Source organism: Typopeltis vanoorti, chromosome 22 (assembly GCF_054136105.1).
Source record: "Typopeltis vanoorti isolate ZY-2024b chromosome 22, IOZ_Tvanoo_1.0, whole genome shotgun sequence".
Taxonomy (NCBI): domain Eukaryota; kingdom Metazoa; phylum Arthropoda; class Arachnida; order Uropygi; family Thelyphonidae; genus Typopeltis; species Typopeltis vanoorti.
The window spans coordinates 60,548,912-60,569,015 of record NC_143570.1 but is presented as its reverse complement, the minus strand read 5'-3'; the positions used below and the strand labels follow the sequence as shown (position 1 = coordinate 60,569,015).

General features: G+C 36.0%; 1 protein-coding gene across 1 annotated transcript in view; it reads left to right on the top strand.

Annotated features, from left to right (window-relative positions):
- The window catches only part of LOC150094452 (neuroglian-like), a 479,168-nt gene that overhangs the window by 412,088 nt on the left and 46,976 nt on the right, over positions 1 to 20,104 (top strand). Inside the window, exons 19-20 of the mRNA XM_090412472.1 lie at positions 2,071 to 2,262; positions 7,418 to 7,549. Coding sequence (XP_090268598.1) covers positions 2,071 to 2,262; positions 7,418 to 7,549 — 324 coding nt within the window. The remainder of the gene's footprint in view (positions 1 to 2,070; positions 2,263 to 7,417; positions 7,550 to 20,104) is intronic.

Genomic DNA, 20,104 nt, shown 5'->3' with positions numbered 1-20,104 from the left:
AGGAAAGAGTATATGTGGACCTACAAGGCTGGTGATTATGGGAAGCTCAGGAGAGACAGCTTGCAGTTCTAGCATGGAAAGGAGATTAATGCTGCTTGGATGATATTCAAGAATATCTAGCAGAAGCAAAGGTTAAATAAGGTAGGTGTGAAATGGATGAATGAAGAGATTAGGGATACAAAACAGAGAAAGAAGGCATTATGTAGGCAACATAAGATGAGTGGTTACAATCAATTTCATTAGGAGTATGAGGAACAGGCAAGGTAGGTGACTTGGTTAGCAAGGTTATCAAAAGTTCAGTATGAGCAGCAATTAGCTAATGAAGCCCAAAAAAAAAAAAAATGGTAGGATGCTATTTATTGAAATAAATGATATAAGACCAACTGCTGCAGAGGATATAGTCGTGATATTTAATGAGCACTTCATAAAGGTCTTTCATCTTTATGAATGTGACATCATGGAGAGTTTGAATGAGAGACTGAGTGAGGAAGAGGTATATGAGGAATTGAAAAAAAGTTGATGTTAACAAGGATATGCGACTGGATGATATATTACTGTGAATTTTGAAGGGAGTTGACACCTGCCTTGACGTATTAAACAGATGAGTCTTGCATTGGGTCAAGTTCAAAAGGAGTGGAAAGAAGGGAAGATTGTACTGCTTCATAAAGAAAGTGACAGAACTTGAGCATCAAATTATAGGCCAATCTGTGTGTCAGATGTTGTGGTTAAAATGTTGGAGATTTTATTGTGAACCAGGATCCAAAATTGGGTTGACAACAGTGGTACTATCTTTGATGGAAAGCATGGATTTGATAAAGGGAGGTCATGTGTTAGTAATCTGCTTATTACAATAAGGTAATAGCTTCATTAGAGGAGGGAGATGGATACACAGTGGTATACTTGGATTTTGATAGTCAAACTAGTGCATTGGAGGTTGAATACTGGAAGATTTGAATTTGTACATTCAGTTGTTTGCAGATGATGCAAAGTTGGGAAGAACTATGAGTGGAGTAGACTGAGTGAATCAGCACAGGAGTGGGGATACAGTTCTGTGTTGTGAAATGCAAGGTTTTAAAATTTGGAAAAAATAAGATATTTAGAATTTACTCGTGGGAGATATATTGTTTCGAGGTTGAGGAAATAAGAGATATTGGGAGTGATGGTGAATAAGGATCTAAAATTTAGAGGACACATTGCCAAAATAGTGAAGACAACACAATGAATTCTGGCAGTGATACAGAGGACACTGATGTGTAGAAGCAAAGAGATTCTGGTTCGATTGTGTTAAAGGCATCGTTTAGGCCATATATGTACTACTGTGCACAGATTTGGTCACCTACCTTTCAAAAGGATGAAGAGATTTTGGAAAGGGTCCAGAGGCAATTGACTAAGTTTCTGGTCTGTGGAATGGAATACTATGTGTCAGCAAAGGTTGACAAAATGTAATTTGTAAAGTCTTATGGATAGGAGGAAGAGGGGGTGATATGCTAAAGCTGTACAAGTCGATAAGGGTTTGTTATAGCATTAAAGTTGAAAAGAGTTTTCATAAAACGATGGGAGTGGGAGGAGAACAAGTGGTCATCCCTGAAAGGTGTGAGTAGGGGAGTGAGTGATTAGTATGTATTTTGCATGCTCATTATACTGTTCCTTGAATGATTGTGTGAGGCATCACGTTTACAAATTTAAATAGATTTAAGGCACGGTATCTGAGATGTGTATGACAAAGGGGTTTCCTGTGATGAGTTTTTCACTCCATGGGGATCATGAGATAATTCTAATAATGTTGTGAACAAAAATTTATGACTCATAAGTTGAAAGGAGACTAAAAAAAAAAGAAGTTGCTTTATAATGATGTGTTTAGCAGTCATCCAACAATATTCATAAAAGATGAGAAATTCAGTTGATATATTAGCACTGAGAACATCAAAAGGAAGTGATACTTACTTTTGAAGGGTTGCAAGAGAAAGTTCAATATTTTGAACAAAACACTTATTTAGAATGTATCATTGAAAAAAAAAAGTGTTTGCTGTATTTGTTATATTGTTTTATAATAATTTTTTTCTTATGTAGTTGAAGGAACTGCACTTGGTGTGAAAAAAGAGCGACATCCACCAATTACTGATCCTAAAGAGACAAGAGCTAAGTTAGCTGGACTTTTGCCAGATACAAAATATCGTGTAACAATTCATGCAACAACTAAAAAAGGACAAGGTGTTCCATATTATATTGAAGTTAAGACTAACAAGGAAAGAGAAGAAATTGGTAAGAATTTTAAATACAAATATTGATTTTTCCAGTCACCTGTATAGTTCACTGTCAAGTATAGGAAAGGTTTGCTAAATTTACCTTGGAAAGCCTTTCAACTATACCAAACATTTTTTTTTTTAACCCACTAGGATGGGTTAAAAAAAAAGTCAGTAGTTTCATTATAGTGAGAGTTGGTTACTTTTATTGTATACTTGTTTTATTTATTTTAAGTCTACCTGCTCTTTCACATATGCTGTTGCTCATGAACATCTCACAGTAAGATATTATTTTCAATGTGTCCAGAAACTAATTGTGAGAGAGTCAGAGTAATGTCATACCTCTCCTTAAACTTATTCAATGTCACAGAACTCACAGCTGATTCGGCAATCCATTCCATTCATTCACCACTCTCCATGCAAAAAATCTAGTTCACACACTCTTACACAATGTCCATTAATGATCCCTAGTTCTCTTACTAATTGTCATATATTGAAAAAATTTCTTTGCATCAATTTTTATAAAACCCCTTTAATATCTTAAAAGTTTCTATTATGTCCCTACTTTTCTGGCTCTCATCCTACCCTCATAGGAAGCATTCCACAGATCTGTCCACCAGCTTATAACTCATCTCTGAATCCTCTGAACCCTTGGGGATTATGAGGGTCATCCACTGATGATCCTCATAATCCCCAAGAAACCCAGGTGGCTGACTCATAGCCTTATAAAGAGGAATAATATCTTCCCTATCTTTACTTGTGGTTTTTCAACATTCAATATTTTTTAATGTTGAAAAATCTTTGTTAGTTATTTTACCAACTTTTGCAATTTGCAATTGACAATCGTTATCCTTCATCCATAATGCCAGTTTATTTAATTCAATCCTGCATGATATCTACATTACCATTATCTGCTATTGCTGTACCCAGTTTTGCATCATCAACAAACTGAATATCTCCTCTTAAATCCTTACCTATATATCATTGATATTCAAATTAAAACTCCAATGGCCCTAGTACAGAACCTTTCGGTGCTCCACTGATGACCCTCATTTTCCTGTATTTCACTCCACCATATACCATCTGGTGTCTGTCCATTCTAATTTGCTCCAAGTTGTGTAATAGTTTTCCATGTGGTAATCTGTCAAATGGCTTTGCAAAGTCCAGCAGTATCATGGTGTTACTATTTCCTTTATTCAGTGCTTCTGCCACTTTATAACGTGTGAATAAGTTACTAAGACAAGAGCTACCCTTTACAAAGCTGTGCTGCCCACTATAGAGCATCACATCCCTATTTACCCCACTGTTGGATTGTTCAAGTTAAAAACTTTTCCAACACTTAAACAACTCAGATAATTGGTCAGTAGTTTGCAACCTCTGTCTTGGAGCTACCTTGATGAAATGGAACTATCTTACCCTCTTTCCACTCCCCTGGAAACCAGCCAAAGCTGAGACTTAGGTTGAACACTTCATCAGAGGCAATGTCAGTTCTCTTGCCCATTCACATAGTACATGGGCTGACATGCCATCCAGTGCAACTGCTGTATTCACGTCACTATTCCCCAATGTGATGAATACCTCCTGTGTATCTCTGTCATATCAGCAACTGCAAAATCTACATCTCTTCAAAAATGATCATTCAGCAACTCAACTATTTCTTTTGCATTTGTCACCTTCCTACCGTCACTATTGTTTATAGTCATTTTTCCTGCTACATAATGGGAAAAAAAAACTCTTTTGTATTTACTTCAGCCTCCTTAGCTAATTTTCTCTCAATCTGATTTGGCCTTTCTTGCTTACATGTTGTACTGCTTATTATATTCTCTTCACGGTGTTTTTTTTTTTTTTTTCCAGCTCTTGCTTTATATCTATGCTTATCCACTTAATTCTCCTCCTGACCTTGGGACTGCAGTCTGGTACTGCTTCTCTCAAACAATCTGACCACTTCCCATGCACTACTGACATTCTTTCCTTGTAGTTTCTCAAGCCATGGCATTGCTCCATGATTCTTCCTAAGTCAGTCATAATTACTAGCTTTATTGTTCAACTTAAAATACTAAGTTAAATATAGAAAGATCAGGATGAAAAGATATTAATTACTAGAAGTAGTAGATAAATTTAGACCCATGGAAAGACCAGTGAAGCTAGAATAGGTAACTGCCTAATCCTTGATTACAAGTTTAATGGAGCTATAAAGTCTTAATCACTTTGAAAATAAATTGTAATTTTTATTTATATCCTTGCCACCCATTATGTTGAATTCTTTTTTTTTTAAACTTGCAATGTTCATTATTATTATCACTTAACAATATTTCCTTAATATTGTATTTAATGAATAATGAGAGGATCACATTTATGAATATGCATATGTGGTCCATAACATAAAATAATATTATACACAATGACTTCTCCAGTCAGAGATTATGTTGTTAGTAACAGAGGAATCACACTGTTATCTACCCCACTAAAAATTTACAATAGACTGATATTAAATAGCATTGAACCACATATAACTCCATTACTTTGTACAAACCAGGCCGGATTCCTCAAAAAATGCAGTACTCTAGAATACATTCAATGTATCAGAAGACTAATAGAGGGTTCAAAGGACAAGAACTTACCATTGCTTTTGAACTTTATTGACATTACCAAAGCATTTCATTCTGTTGATAGGGAATGACTTTGGGAAACACTCAGACTTTATGACATTCCACCAAAAATTATCAAGGTTATCAAGCTACAGCACTAGTTAATGGAGACAAAACAGATAGTTTTCCCATCACTACAGGAGTCCTACAGAGAGAGAGATACTCTAGTCCCATATCTATTCATCATAGTGATTGACTATTTTTTTAAATTGATCCAAGTTAAATCTGGAATTCTCATCCAATACCCATATACACAGATTCACTTTGCAGATGATATAATCCTCACTGACTAACATCATAGATGCCCAAAACCACTTTAACAGCCTTAGGAGAACTGCAGAAATATTTGGACTAAAAATAAACTCTCAAAAAACAAAGATATTAAAAAACCAGATAGATGGGTACATTTATATAAATTATAATGATTACCTTGACTAAGTAGAGGATTTTGTATACCTAGGATCACATTTTGGATTCTTTAACAGATAGACAAGAAAACAAAAAGCACTCCAGTTCCATAGAATTCTTAAAAAAAGTAGAAAAGTCAAGCCTCATCCCAAAGGAGACAAAGAGTCATCTTTACAAGTGCACCAGCCAGTCTGTCTTTCTATATGGCTCCCCAACCTGGAACATCTCAACAAAAGCAGCAACCAATATTATAAACAGCTTTGGAACTACTTGTTTAAAAAATATTCTCAACTACTCCTGGCAAGACCACATTCCAACTTTTCTAATATAGTAGAAACCCAGCAAGCTCCTCTAGTCAGCACTGTTCAAAGCAACCAAATAAAATGGCTTGGCCACCAACTCAGACACCCATCTTTTGCGCCTTTTGATGCTCTGGTCCTTTACACCCCTACAGATGGGTAAAGAAAAAGAGGCAGACCCCAAACTCAATATTCTTCCAGTTTCCTCCCAACTATGATGGATCTCCACATTAGAGATCTATCAATTAGCATATAACAGGGAAGCCTGGCTTTTCTTCACATCATAAAAACCTCCATGTCCAATCTTAGTGTACACAGGCTCATTTGTTTCGATTTGTTTCCCTATTTATAATTGTAAAAAAATTATAAATAAACAATGATGATGATGAACAGAAGATGAAGAAGTGCTAGCATAAATGCCATCTGGTGTAGATTATGGAATGGATCACAAAGAAAGTCAAATTTAAATTAAGGCCTAAGAAGAAACAGAGACACATCAGATTTAACTTTAATTACATAAAAAAAAAAACTGGTTTGGATCAGACAAGGAGAAAATTAGAAAAACTGTGTGCAGAAACAAAATATACCATCATATTATTATAATCATTGAGTTATGGTTAGTCAAAAGTCATGGGAAGACTTTGGTAGAACATAGAAAATAAATATCAGATAGGTGCCAAAATGAAAAAGAGTGAGGTGAAGAGCTTATTAAGCTCCATAGCTCACTCGGTATAGACGAAGCCCTTTGGTCGGAAAGACCTGGGTTCGATTGATATGAGAAACCTTTATCTGGTCTCTTTCGACTAAAGGTGAGTTAGCCGGTCTCATATGGAGGTAGGAGGTTTTTGTCACCCCAAAACTCTAGTTTTTCATCTTCCAGAACAGGCAAACAGGCCCTATACACACACACATGGATTACAGTCATGAATGCGTCCCAGTCATATGCTGGTCCTGAGCAGGGATAAATTGGGGGGGGGGGAAGCAATGGTGAACTACCTTGTAAAACTCTCCCCAGGAATAATACTTTGTGGGCAATGCCTACAAAGTCACCTACAGTCAGAAACAACTGAAAGGGAAAATCAGATCAGAAGAGCCCATGTTCATGAAGCCATCATTAATGAGACAAGAACCATAATACTAATATAATATTATAAATGAAATTTATCAAAAAAGAAAGAAAGAAACTAGCATGCCATTGAAAAAATACATCTGCTTGATCTAGAAGAGATGTAATATATGGTCAGATGAGTTCCCACCTAATGCCAACATGCATGCACATTAACTCCCTATTCGCCACCAACTTCAAATCTTTAGTCTCATCAGTTTCTTGCAGTCCAGTTCTGTCAGTGTAATGCATATCTTATAATATTTTCATCCTAAAAGGATGAACTGACAGATGTTATACTTTACTCAGTCCATTGTTTTATTTAAACCATTCCAGATATCATTAATATACAAATTAAACAGCAGTGCCTTAAGTACAACGTCCTGTAGCTATGATACTTATCACCTACCTTCTTGATTCCACCACATATTACTCTTTGATATCATTCACTTCTTATCTGTGTAACCAACCTTTTGTGTTCACTTCAAGTTTATATAATGGAGTTAGCCAAGTGATAAAACTTAAGTAATAGAGTTACTTGTGTAATAGAGTTATATACAGTAAAGAGTTACTGCATTTTACAGGCCATTGAGCCTGTAAAATGCAGGATAAGAACTATATATAAGATTTAAATTTTAATTCATTATTCAGTTGCTTTAAATTCACAAAATTATCATTGAATTTCATGTAATGGAAACTTTATATGAAATTTAGCTCCAGATGTTCCTGATTTCATTTGGACACATTTACCTGATAATGAAGGTAAGGCAGGAGTGAGTGTGACATGGGTACCAGCTGTAGATGGCCATCCAGGAAGTCATTTTTTTGTCCAGTATAAGAAAAAAGGTAACTATTACTTTGTAATACATTAGTAGTAGTTGTTTACAAACAAGAAACTGCATTCTTTATTTATGATCTGTTGCAGGAAACAAAGCACAAAAAAAAAGAAAAGAAAAAAATTATTTTTCTGTATTTTATTTTTTCTTGGTCTGTTTTCCATGCTATCTGTATGTAAATATGAGTTTCCTTTGTACTATAATAAATATAAATAATGGATGTATGCATGCATGCATGTTATTTATCAACGTTATTTGTGAAAAATTTAAACTTTTGTTTCTATGTTAGATTGAATTTGGTTGTGTAACTTCTTCTTGGAGTTATGAAAATGGAAATATTAATAGATCGTTCCTCCATTTCTACACTATAAGGTACACAATCCTCCCTTTATTATTGATTACACATGCTTTTTCATAGGTAGTCACTAGATGGTATTTTCTCTCTTTAATAAACCACAACATTATTATCTTAACAACTACAGAAGAAAACTGCCTTCATGCAATGGGAACTCTCCCATAGCCAGACTCTCATTGTAAAGCCAAGTCAACAGACCTGTTAGTTCCTTGAATCCTCTAGCAATAAAACTCTTTTTTTTTTTTTTTTTCAGGATGAATTACCTCAATAAAGTGATCATTAAACAACTCCACTATGACTTCTACACCAGTCATTCTTACTTCCTTTGTCATCGTAGTGGCCATATAAAAGAATTCTATCAGATTTTCCTTGGATCTCAGAGAAAAATCTCTTCTCATATTTAAGTTTTGTTTTTGTTACCATGCTAGTCACTTTCTTAGTCCAAGTCTTATATTCCTCATGCAATTGTGGTTTCTGTTTGATATCATTAGGCATCCACTTTCCACCAGATCTATTATCCTATAAGATCCCATGGTCACAGACTCATCTAGGAGGTCCCTTGTGTCACATTGAAATTCTCTGCAGACACCACACTCTCAGGTAGTACATTCCAATCATTCACAACTCTCCATGAAAAAAAAAAAAAAACTCACTTTTCACACCCTACTTATACAGCTTCCAAGGATGATCTCTTGTTCTCTCCCTTCATTTTATGAAAAACATTAATCTCTTCAACATTAATCCTATTACAATCCCTTACCAACTTCTATGTCACTAATCATATCACCCCTCTTCCTCTTATTCACTAGACTCTGCAAATTGTATCATCTCAATCTTTCTTCATATTCAACATTCCAGAGATCAGAAATTATTTTGGTCAATCACCTCTGGACCATCTCTTTAACCTTTTGAAAACCAGGTGACCAAATCTGTGCACAGTAGTCCATGAGGTCTAATCAGAGCCTTATACAATGGAACCAGAATCTCCTTATCATTTCCAGAATTCATTGTGTTGTCCTCTAAATTTCAGATCCTTATCCACTATCACACCTACAACAAAATATCCCCACCAAGAATAAATTCTACATCCCATTTTTGTTTTCCAAATTTTAAAACCTTATATTGAACTGGGGTCTGTCCCCACTCCCCTGCCCATTCAAGTCTTCTTGTAAGGCCACATCTGCTCTACTCTTTATAGTTCAATGAAACTTTGCAGATGATGAAAACAACTGTAAATCCACATTTAAATTTTCCCAAATATCATTAGCATACTGGATAAACAGCAGTGGCCTCTGAGGCACACCAGTAGTGACTTTCCCCTTCTGAGTTATTGCTTGCCCCCATACACAACTTGCTGATACCTATCAGATAGCCAACCTCATCTGCCCTAATTGGACAATCAACTTATCATGCAGTAGTCTATCAAAAGCCTTTGTAAAGTCTAAGTATACTACTGTGTATCCATTTCCCATGCCCAGTGTTGCTCTCACCTTATTGTAATAAGTAGATTACTAAAACATGACTTCCATTTAGCAAATCCATGCTATCAAACCAATTCTAGATCCTGATCTCACCAGCCTTTTCAACACCTGATACACAGATTGGCCTATAATTCGATGTTTGAATTCTGTCACATCCTTTATGAAGTGGTGCATGCTTGCCTTCCTTCCACTCCTTTGAAACTTGACCCAATGTAAGACTCATAATAAACAGATATTTCAAGACAGATGTCAACTCCCTGGCACATTCTTTCAAAATACAGTGATATCAAGTCCCACAGCCTTAATAATATCAAGTTTGCATAATTTCCCATATACCTCTTGCTCACTCATAGCCAGTCTCTCATACTCTCCATGATGTCACATTCACAAAGGTGAAAGACCTTTATGAAGTGCTCATTAAATATCTGAACTACTGAATTGAAACCAGAAACGGTAACTGCATGCTGGAAGAATTTGTGGAGTGATGCCATTCATAATTCCCAAGATGCCCCTGATATTAACTCACAGATAGCAACGATAATTAACACAGCACGGAAAATAAGTGGAGAGGGATTTGACAACATGACAGAAGAAGAATTGAATGATTACATAGATGGACATCGTGATGCTCACTAATGAGGAGTTTAAAGTGTTCTTGCCAAATCTTCTACAGAAAATGACGATGAAAGTGGACACTCGAAAAATTTGCGACAATATTTTAAATGGCTCAAACATTAAAGGAACAGATAATGGATTATGATTCAATGATGGAGCGCAGCATAAAAATTACTTGCACAATAACAGAAGCTTTGGAACCTCTGCAGAACCTGTTTACTGAATTGAAGAGACAAAAATGGCAGCTTCCAATAACAATGTTTTTTAAAAAAGTCGACAAAGCTTCTACTATCAATGTCCTCAGCCATCCACATCATTTGCTCAGTAGGCAAGCAAGCAACCGACTGCCAAAGATTCGGAAGATGAATAAATATGTAGCTGAACACCTCGTTGTATTCAGCTACATATTCATCTTCCGAATCTTTGGCAGTCGGTTGCTTGCTTGCCTACTGAGCAAAGATTATTAGGATTATTCCTCCTAATAAGAATAAAAATGTTAAGATTTTATTAACAATTACATTTTCATTAGCATATTTTCTCATTTCATTCTACATAATTATTATGTGGGTTAAATTTTATTTGTCTAAAGACGAAGTTTTATTGAATGAGGCAATTTTTTTTGGTTTGCCACTTCACCTGTATTATTCAGGGGTGCTTTCTACCACATTTGGGCACACATTCCATTGCTCCTCATAGATTCTAAAGATGTAAAAATTATTTCATGATAATTTTAAATAAATATGTATTATTATTATTGAGGAGCAATGGAACGTGTGCCCAAATGCGGTAGATGGCATCCCTGGATAGTACAGGTGAAGTGGTAGTCTAGAAATTATCTCATTTAATAAAAAAAAACTTTTTATTATTATTTATTTAGCCATACAATTTAGTGTATACATTATATATTAACTACATAACATATTCACTGTAGAACCCTACGGTCCTAGTATGTGAGACTAAGTCAATTTACTAATAATTTCCTGCTTCAATTTTGCTATATGTGTGTGCAAAAATCTAAGTCTCACTAGTGGTTCACTACTATCTGCGATTTCAGGTATCTGTGGAAGATGATGGAACCAAACCTAGCAGATACAGGGAACCTACTGTATATCCTCTGCAGCAGTTGTCCTTGTACCATTTTCTCTAATCAGTGCCATCCTACTATAATTATTTATCTTCCACAGTTATTTTATTTTATTTTTTTTTTGCTGGCTACATATCGAAAGAACTGGCTAGGATTTTTTTGGCTTCATTAGGTAACTGCTGCTCATACTGAACTTTTGCTACCCTTACCAACTGAGTTACTCTCCTTGTCTGTTCTTTGTATTCCTCATGTAATTGATTATTACCACTCCTCTTATGTTGCTCCCATAATGCCTTTATTTTTCTCTAATGCATGCTTAATTTCTTCATTTATCCTTATTTAACCTTTTGACCTTTGGAATACATTTAGACATTGCTTCTACTAGATTGTTCTCGAATATCACCCACATAGCACTGATCTCCTTTCCACCCAATTTCTCATTCCATTCTGCAAACTGTCTTCTGAGCTTCTCATAATCACCAGTCTTGTAGTCTCACAACTGCCCTTTCCTCACAGAAGTCATCACATAGTTGGCAACCACCCAAGTAATCACTTCATGGTCACTCTCACTAACGGAAGGTTTGACCTTGTGTGCTGCTATAACCTTTCCAGGATAAAAATTCAGCATACCTTAAGTGGCCAAAGTCAGAAAGCACAGCTTCACACTATAGTCCTCATTATCCATTATTAAGGTTATCAAAAATCCAAAACACACTGTGAATGTGAAATACAAAAGCTTGTCCCTACTCAAATGAAATTCAAGTCTTCTGGTCCCTCACTAAGGCTACTGAGTATAACTTCTCTCCTTCCATGCTTCCACCTTCTCTCATATCCAAGTAGCAGTTTGTAAAATCACCTCCCACTTCAACACAAACATGTCACTGCATGCCTTCGCTGATCTTTCATTAGAAATACATCAGAAATAAATCATATGGGATACTTATGATTACCCAGCCTTAGTATCCCATAATGCAAAGTACATGTAGCATGCATAATTCTATGGATTAACGGATGGTTGCTATCCATACTAGTTTTGATCCTTATTGAGGTTTTATCAGTGGGCACCAAACCCAGGACACTAAGGATTAAACAAGATCATTTCTCTACACCTATACAAGTAATCATGACTGTACTGACCTGACATCTACCAAAGAACATAGAAAGCAATTCTTTATGCCTACCTTTGATACTGGTAGATAACGATTGTAGCAATGTAACCAATGCAGAGGATGTAGTAAATCTCCCTTTTCAGAACATGAATGTCATGTTCTTTCCTTACCCTTGTTTTTTACAATCTTAATCCCACTTATTTATTCACACGACTCTCTGTATAGTTGCACATCGACTGTAATAACATTGTTTCATCTGCTTCTCTTCCTCACAGCTTATACTATTTCCTATATACATGTGTTTCAGTCAGTTCTTGTGCTCTGCCAACATCTTTTCTTCACACTTCTTCATCCCTGTGCCATTACTAGTGACTGCTGATCCTTCGCTAATAATTCACTTTATAATTCTCTGTATATTTTTGTCATGAAAACCTGCTTGTCTACTTCTTTATCACTGACAATCAGACAGCAGTGTTGATACATTATTCATATCTACACTTACCAATTCCAGCATTGAAACCTCATGCTGCATCCATTACATATTATTTCTCATAGTTATCCTTTAGAAATTTACTGTCTCTTCTTTACCAATCAATTTCGTATAATTATAATTTTACATTACCATCATCCTCACACTTATTCCTACTTGCCCAACCAATTTGTCTAAACATTTTGTCATTGCTCTCTACATTCTTGTTTATTTCACCCTCTAACATGTACTGTATTTCCTCTATTTTCATTGTAATACTTTCTCTCCTTTTTTCCTACCTATTTTTTCCAGGAAGATTCTGCATTCTTCCATTTCTGTTCCAACCTATATATCATTTTCAGTTAACTGAGTTTTATGTATATGCCAATGATACTCGAACATGCTAACTTAGAATTCATATTTCTGATACTCCCTGTATTAATAAACAAGTTCTTGTGCTCTGCCAACATCTTTTCTTCACACTTCTTCATCCCTGTGTCATTACTAGTGACTGCTGATCCTTTGCTAATAATTCACTTTATAATTCTCTGTATATTTTTTGTCATGAAAACCTGCTAAACTTCCCAGGTATGCCTAATCCCCATCTTTCTTTATTCTTGTTGCTATGCCATCCCTATCACTTGCCCTCTGACCAATCTCATTTCCCTATCTACTTGCTCCCAGTAGATTCTCCCCCATGATTTCTTGAAGTAAAAAAAGCTTGGTTGAAAGTCAGATACCAAATGATTGAAGTAGAGTTTGTTATACCTATGAAAATTGAATGTGACAATTATACAGGAATTTTACTTATTGAGTGTTAGGAAAGATTTATGCAAACATACCTGAGAAAAGTATGAATTACTGAAGCATGAAGAGAAAGCTAAACTTAGGTCAAAAACATCTGTTCTTGCATCCTGTATTTGACCTAAGTTTAGCTTTCTCTTCACGCTTCAGTAATTTATGCAAACATACTTTTCTCAGGTATGTTTGCATAAATCTTTCCTAACACTCAATAAGTAAAATTCCTGTATAATTGTCACATTCAATTTTCATAGGTATAACAAACTCTACTTCAATCATTTGGTATCTGACTTTCAACCAAGCTTTTTGAATTATGCAGTACTGCCTGCAAATGCCATTGCAGACCTTTTTTTTCTATATGTCTATTTTTTGTCCAGAAGGATATGATAGTTTGCTCTGTATAAAAATTGCAATATTATCACTTCTCATTTACTGTTTATTGCAGGATTTTTTTTTAATCCTAGCATATGACATCACAGCATGCTTTCCTAACTGGGTCAAGTAAATGTTTTCTTCGCATTTTGCCATTCAGTCTGTAAGGTTTGTCTCTTGTTTTCAAGCTTTCTGCTTGATATGATATTTATGTGCAATTTATATCTGAAAGTTTGACTGGTATTTATAAAAATTTATTTAACCTACTTGATCATTTCTTATTTCAAATTCTCTGTATGCTTTTATATTCTGGACCAGCCTGAAAATACAGTATCACCATTAAGAGTAATGTAGACAGCGATAATGTATTTTCAGTAAGACTTTTCTTATTTTATATGCACTCTCTTCCTATGTATTTATGATCTTTAATCATTATCTACTCTATAATCTACTTTATATAAAACTATATAATTCTTTATATACTCTATATAAAAAGATAAGCCGAAATTTGAAACGTTTTTATGTCACATTTTTTGTCTTACCGGCTTACCAGCCAAGAACTTGGGAGGTAGCAGAAGTTCTGCCAAGGAGGCAGACCCCCCCCCCCCCCTAGTTATACTATAAAACAATAGTCTTATTCTGAGCTGAGATTTAACAGGTACTTTTTCTAGCACCTGTCTAATAGAGTTGAAATTTATTTCCTGCTCTGTTGCCATCATGAAGTAGCTTTTCATGTGTGTCAGCTGGCTGAGAAGCAGAGAACATTTCTCAGAATCAAGTCATTATTCCATTTTTTTAAATTTTTTCCTATCACTCTACTTACTAAATAAATCATTGTTTATTCTTTGTCTTATTGACAAGACTCATACTTCAGTGTGATAATTCCTTATTTCTCCTGTCTCTTTTTTTATTTTGGAAAAACAGAGTACACTCTGTAATTATTTTAAATTAAAACATTCAAAAGATGGCTAAATATGATCCAGGAAGGAATTTCAACAATTATCTGGAAATACAAAGTTACAGTTAACATGTTATGATGTGGCAGCAAAAACTCTGATAAATTTGAATGAACATTTACGTCTGGGGAGTTAAATCTATATAGAATGTATAGTTTGTGGATAATTTGTAGTTTAATATAATATTTTAATATAGTTTGTTAGTTTTTGTGCATGGCTTGAATAAAGGCAGCTAATATGTTATTACTCAGTTCACCACCACCATTTAAAGATTATGAAGTAGGTTTCAAATGTTTTCGGCCTGACATACAAAATTCCCACCAATTTTAAAGCACCATCTATGGGGAGGTTAGCGTACCACTTTCAACTCTCTACCTATGTCATTCAGTTGGAGGCACTCATTTGACTAACACATGTAATGTTAAAAATTGAGTACTGCACTGTGATGAAGGGCTTTCTACAAGTGCTATCAAACAGCAGTTGGATGGCGTTTATGCGGAAGCTTCTCCTTCACATTCCACTATGAAGGAATTGGCTAAACAGTTTCACCTAGGAAGTGAGAGAGAGCATTGAAGATGATCCTCATGATGGTTGACCTGTGGAAGTGATGACCGAGTAAATGTCTCTCTTGTTGAGGCATTGCTCAATGACAGTCGACTGAAGCTCAAAGAAATCTCAGCAAGGTTGGGGCTTTCTATAACAACCATCTTTCACATGACGAAGGTCAGTGCAAGATGGTTTTCCCGACTTATCTCTTCATTTCAGAAGGAGCATCGTGTAACCTGTTCCCACAAGTTTTTAGTGCTCACTTTTCAATAATCTCTCTTTACTTCACACGCTTATCACATCTGAGAATTAATATTGCTGTCACCTCTAAAAGTTAGTCAGGCCAGAAACATGGACCACCATCATACATTTTACACGGCATTTTGTGGTATGCAGTTAGAAATGTGAGAGAGTGGAGAGTATGTCTACTCAAAATATAGAAAACAGAAAGAGCTCGTGATCTGAAAATTAGCATAGTATTATGTCAAAAACAAGAAATTCCAACCAAGAGAGAGAGATGAGCAGCATGTGAAAAAGATAAAATTAGGGAGTGTAGTAAGTTTAGTGTTGGTTGGGAAGGTGAATGTTGAGTGTAAGTTACTTGCAGAGGGGAGAGAGAGAGAGAGAGATATTCATGGGAAGAAGTGGAACATAACCGAGTTGAGATTAGGAGACTGAAAAGAACAGATGTGAAGTGAATGATAGTAGGAGTGAGAGAGCATCATAGAATGACAGAAGGGAAGAATGGGAGAACCACAGGAAGAGAGGGGATGAAAAGAAGGCAAGACAGTGCAGGAGCCAGGAAAGTGAGAGTGGCAAGGGGTGAAAGTGTCAGAGGAGAGAGCGTGAAGGATGCAGGTGAGCAAGGAAGGAACAATGTGGTAAGAGGTATAATGTATAGAGATTTGATGACCCAGTTATACAGAGCTGAGGAATTTATTTAGCATATGACTCACACATGAAAAGTTACATTACATTAATCCTTTATATATGGGCATAGTAATAGACATATGTACAATAATAAGACATAATACAGTCATTAAAAAAGACACTCAAGAATAGGCTACAACTGAATGTCTAGGTTGATTATTCAGTCAACTGCACTTGATGTAGCATGGATGAAGTCTAACAGGTTTCCACTCCATACACGTTGAACACATTCTGCTGTAACATGATTAATTGTTTGGCAGGGTGATCCACAGTCACACCTGGGTGAGGCAGTCATGCCCCATTTGTAAAGGTGGTCTGCACATCTGCCACTTGGTCTGCCCTTAACCGCATCGGTTAAGGGCAGACCAAGTTTTCCAAGGTAGGTCAAAACCCGAAGGTATCTGTGTTGGGTCCACCGATTCATGGAAGACCCCTGTTGAAGTGTTACACCAGGACTCTTTCCACTCCTCCTCCTTCATGTTAAAACTCTGTTAAGAGAGGCAAGTCAATCTTAACAGAGTGGCTGTTAAGATTGGAGGGTGCCTTAACTTTATCCTGTTTATTTCTAGGGATGGGATGTCTTCGTGGATGGAAGATTTTGGATTTCCATGATTTTGCTGTATTCATGTAGAAGAAAGTTGGACCTGTGGATGTGTGGAGGCAGAAGGTTGGGGTTGATTTTACAGTTCCAGAAATAAGGCACATAGTGGTGTTAAGCTGAGCATCAACCAAATACACATGGGTGCTGTTCAGCCATACGGGTGAGCAGTATTCAGCTGTTGAGTAAACGAGGCCAAGAGCAGTGCAGCGAAGCGTTGTTGCTGAGGTACCTCAAGTTATTCCACATAGTTTTTGCAGTATATTGTTTCTTGTTTTTAGCTTGGATGCTGTGTTAATGAGATGTGGTTTAAAAGATGGTATTCTATCCAGAGTGACACCCAGATATTTCGGGAATCTGTTGTAATGTAGCAGTTTGTTGTTGAAGTAGACATGAGTTCTTTGTTAGCCTGGTTATTGTTCAGGTGAAAGCATGAAACTTCTGTTTTGCTAGGATTTGGGCATAATCTCCATTTGCTGAAGTCTTCATCTAGGACTGCAAGGTCATTTGTTAGTGTATCTTCCATTGTAGTAAAATTGGTGTCTGGTGGCTAGAGCAATGTTATCAGCATAGCAAAACTTCTTGGAGGCTGTATTAGGCAAATCTGCAATGCATAAGTTAAAAAGGAGGGGGAGCCAGAACTGACCCTTGTTGCAGTCCATTATCCAGTGTTCTTTGTTTACTTTTATTCTTGTCCATACACACCTGGAACAGGTAGTTGCTTAGCATGTCATCGATTAGTTTTGCTATTGTTCTGCATGGAGCAACTTGCAGACTGCACCATGTGAGATTTAACACACGTAATATACACATTATACACTTCTAATCAATATTCTACCTACTGTGTTAGTCTTGCATATTAAACTAGTCACAATCATCTATAATCATTCCAAACAATTTTGTCTTATGGACATTAGCCACTGCTAAATAATCACTTAAAGTTCTTAAATACTGTCCATACTCTATTATTACATTACAATGATCTTTCCCTTTTACCGACTGGGTAATTATACAACAAAATCTGTACTTTACCATTTCTTGGGGCAGGATCTCCAGGTCCGTCTGAACTGTCCTTCTTTGTTTGAATTACCTTTCGATACTTCCATAAGCCAGCATCCATGTGGTGAGTCACTATGGTCATCAGATTAAACTATGCTCTACACCTAGTGTTTTTCTCTCGTCTATTCTCGATCTGTTTCGGGCCATCCTCGTTTCTAGCTGCCGGTTCATAATATACTTCCACGATATTATTCTGTCGGAACTTTCAGCGAAGGTAGCATATGCCGACATCTCACGCTTTAGTACCAGCAGAAATTCAGACATCGAAGGGAAAGGCACACCTTCCGATATCGAACTATCGCCAAGAAACACCATCAGGAACTACCTGTCCACAAGAGAAGTCGAATCATCATTCAGCAAAATAGGCGAAAAAAGCCTTGAGAAAGGGGTGCAAACCCTTTTTATTCTCCCTTCACTTCCCCCCTTTTTAGCACCCTGTTACTAGCTGCAATAGCGCCCTCTTACTTTCCTTTCTGCGATCTTTACCTGCCTGCTACTTTCTTCATTTGTGGCAACTTCGGCACATTGCGAGATCATAGCAGCGTTTTTCCGGGAAACGAATGTGTCGCTTTCTGAGATTGCCAATGCCTCAGGCCCGCCTGTGACCTTTGGACTATTGTTTACATCTAATTTACCCATTCATTGTATACATGATGCATTCATATGATACTAATTTATACACAAAGTTCTTTACATGGTCTTACAATTCTACTAAAAGAAGGTAATTCTATTTCCATTTACAGTTAGTACTTTAATTCTTCTGCTCGAGTACAAGTTTTTTTCTCTCATCTGATTTTTCTGACTTGTTAAATCCTGAATGAATTATTTCTTTAATAAAGTTCTTCATTCAGGATGTAAAAATTTTTCCAGAAAATTTCTTTTTAGACGTCCCTCAATCCTATGGGGGATTGTTACCTTTCCATTACGCCTGTTTTTTTTTTTTTTTCCTGACTTATGCTTAGATAAGAAAGCGGGCTTTGCATCCTTTCTAACTGCCTCTCCTATTCTTTCTAAGTGCCTCTGCTACCTCACAACTTGATGCAGATCACCCTGTCCTTCTCAAGTTATATACACTCGTTATCCTTTAATCTCTTGTGCTATTTTGCTGCGTAGCAGAACAAGGAGTTGGAAATCACTTCATCTACCGATTGTTTTCAGTTTCTCTCCAGAGAACTGGGGGAATACTTGCTGTGGGTTTATTGTTCTGAAAATTTTAGAATCGTTCATCTCGGAACTAGTTGGGAGAGACATACTTGTACTAGAGCTTACACTGAAATATAAGATTATTTTCTCAAAATTTCTACTATTTCCAAGAATCTCTGATATGAACCAAAGACCAACTCACTGTGATAGGTCAATTTACTTAATTTTTTTCGGGACCTAATCACATTCTACCAGCTGCGCCATTGTTATGTCGTTATATTGTTGTTTCTCTCTAATTTCTTACTTTATATACTTCATTAACCTCTATTATCTTTTCTAACTAGATTCCACCTAGGGATATTTCCTTTTCAAATACTGGCAAATTTGTATTTATACTGTGCCAGCCAGTATCCTATAACAGCAGTTTATTCAAGTTGAGAGAAATATTCCTAGATTCACTGGCACACACACTCTAATACACACTTAAATGGATATCGGTACTTTGCAGTCGTGACCAATGATCTATTACTTAAACATATATATCTAAAATTTCTCCCGCTATGGTTCTAATTTTATAAGTGGTAATTTGATATCTCGAATTCAGGCATATGCAATAAAACATGTTTATTGGAACTAAATGACAATTACAACTAAATTGAATCAAATTACTAAAACTTCTAAATCTCTTGCTAAGTTAAATCTCATGCTAAGGTAATTAAACAAGTCTAAATTAATCGAGTTCACCTAGACAGATCAAATTGTTTATCACACAGAACAATAGAAAGCAATGACAATATTACACTGAATGAAGATTCTCTCGTGCATGCTATTCATAGAGTACATACTATACAACTTGTTGCTTTCTCAGTTAACGTTATCTACTAAACAAAATACACTTATTACTTCATTCACATACATTTAGATTCATTCCTGACAATTCCTTGTTCAACAGAATTTGCTGTCTCAAATACGAAATCTTATCCAAGTTCTCTAAAGGATTGTCCACATTACTTAATCAAACATAAGTTTCAATCTTCTATCACTTCC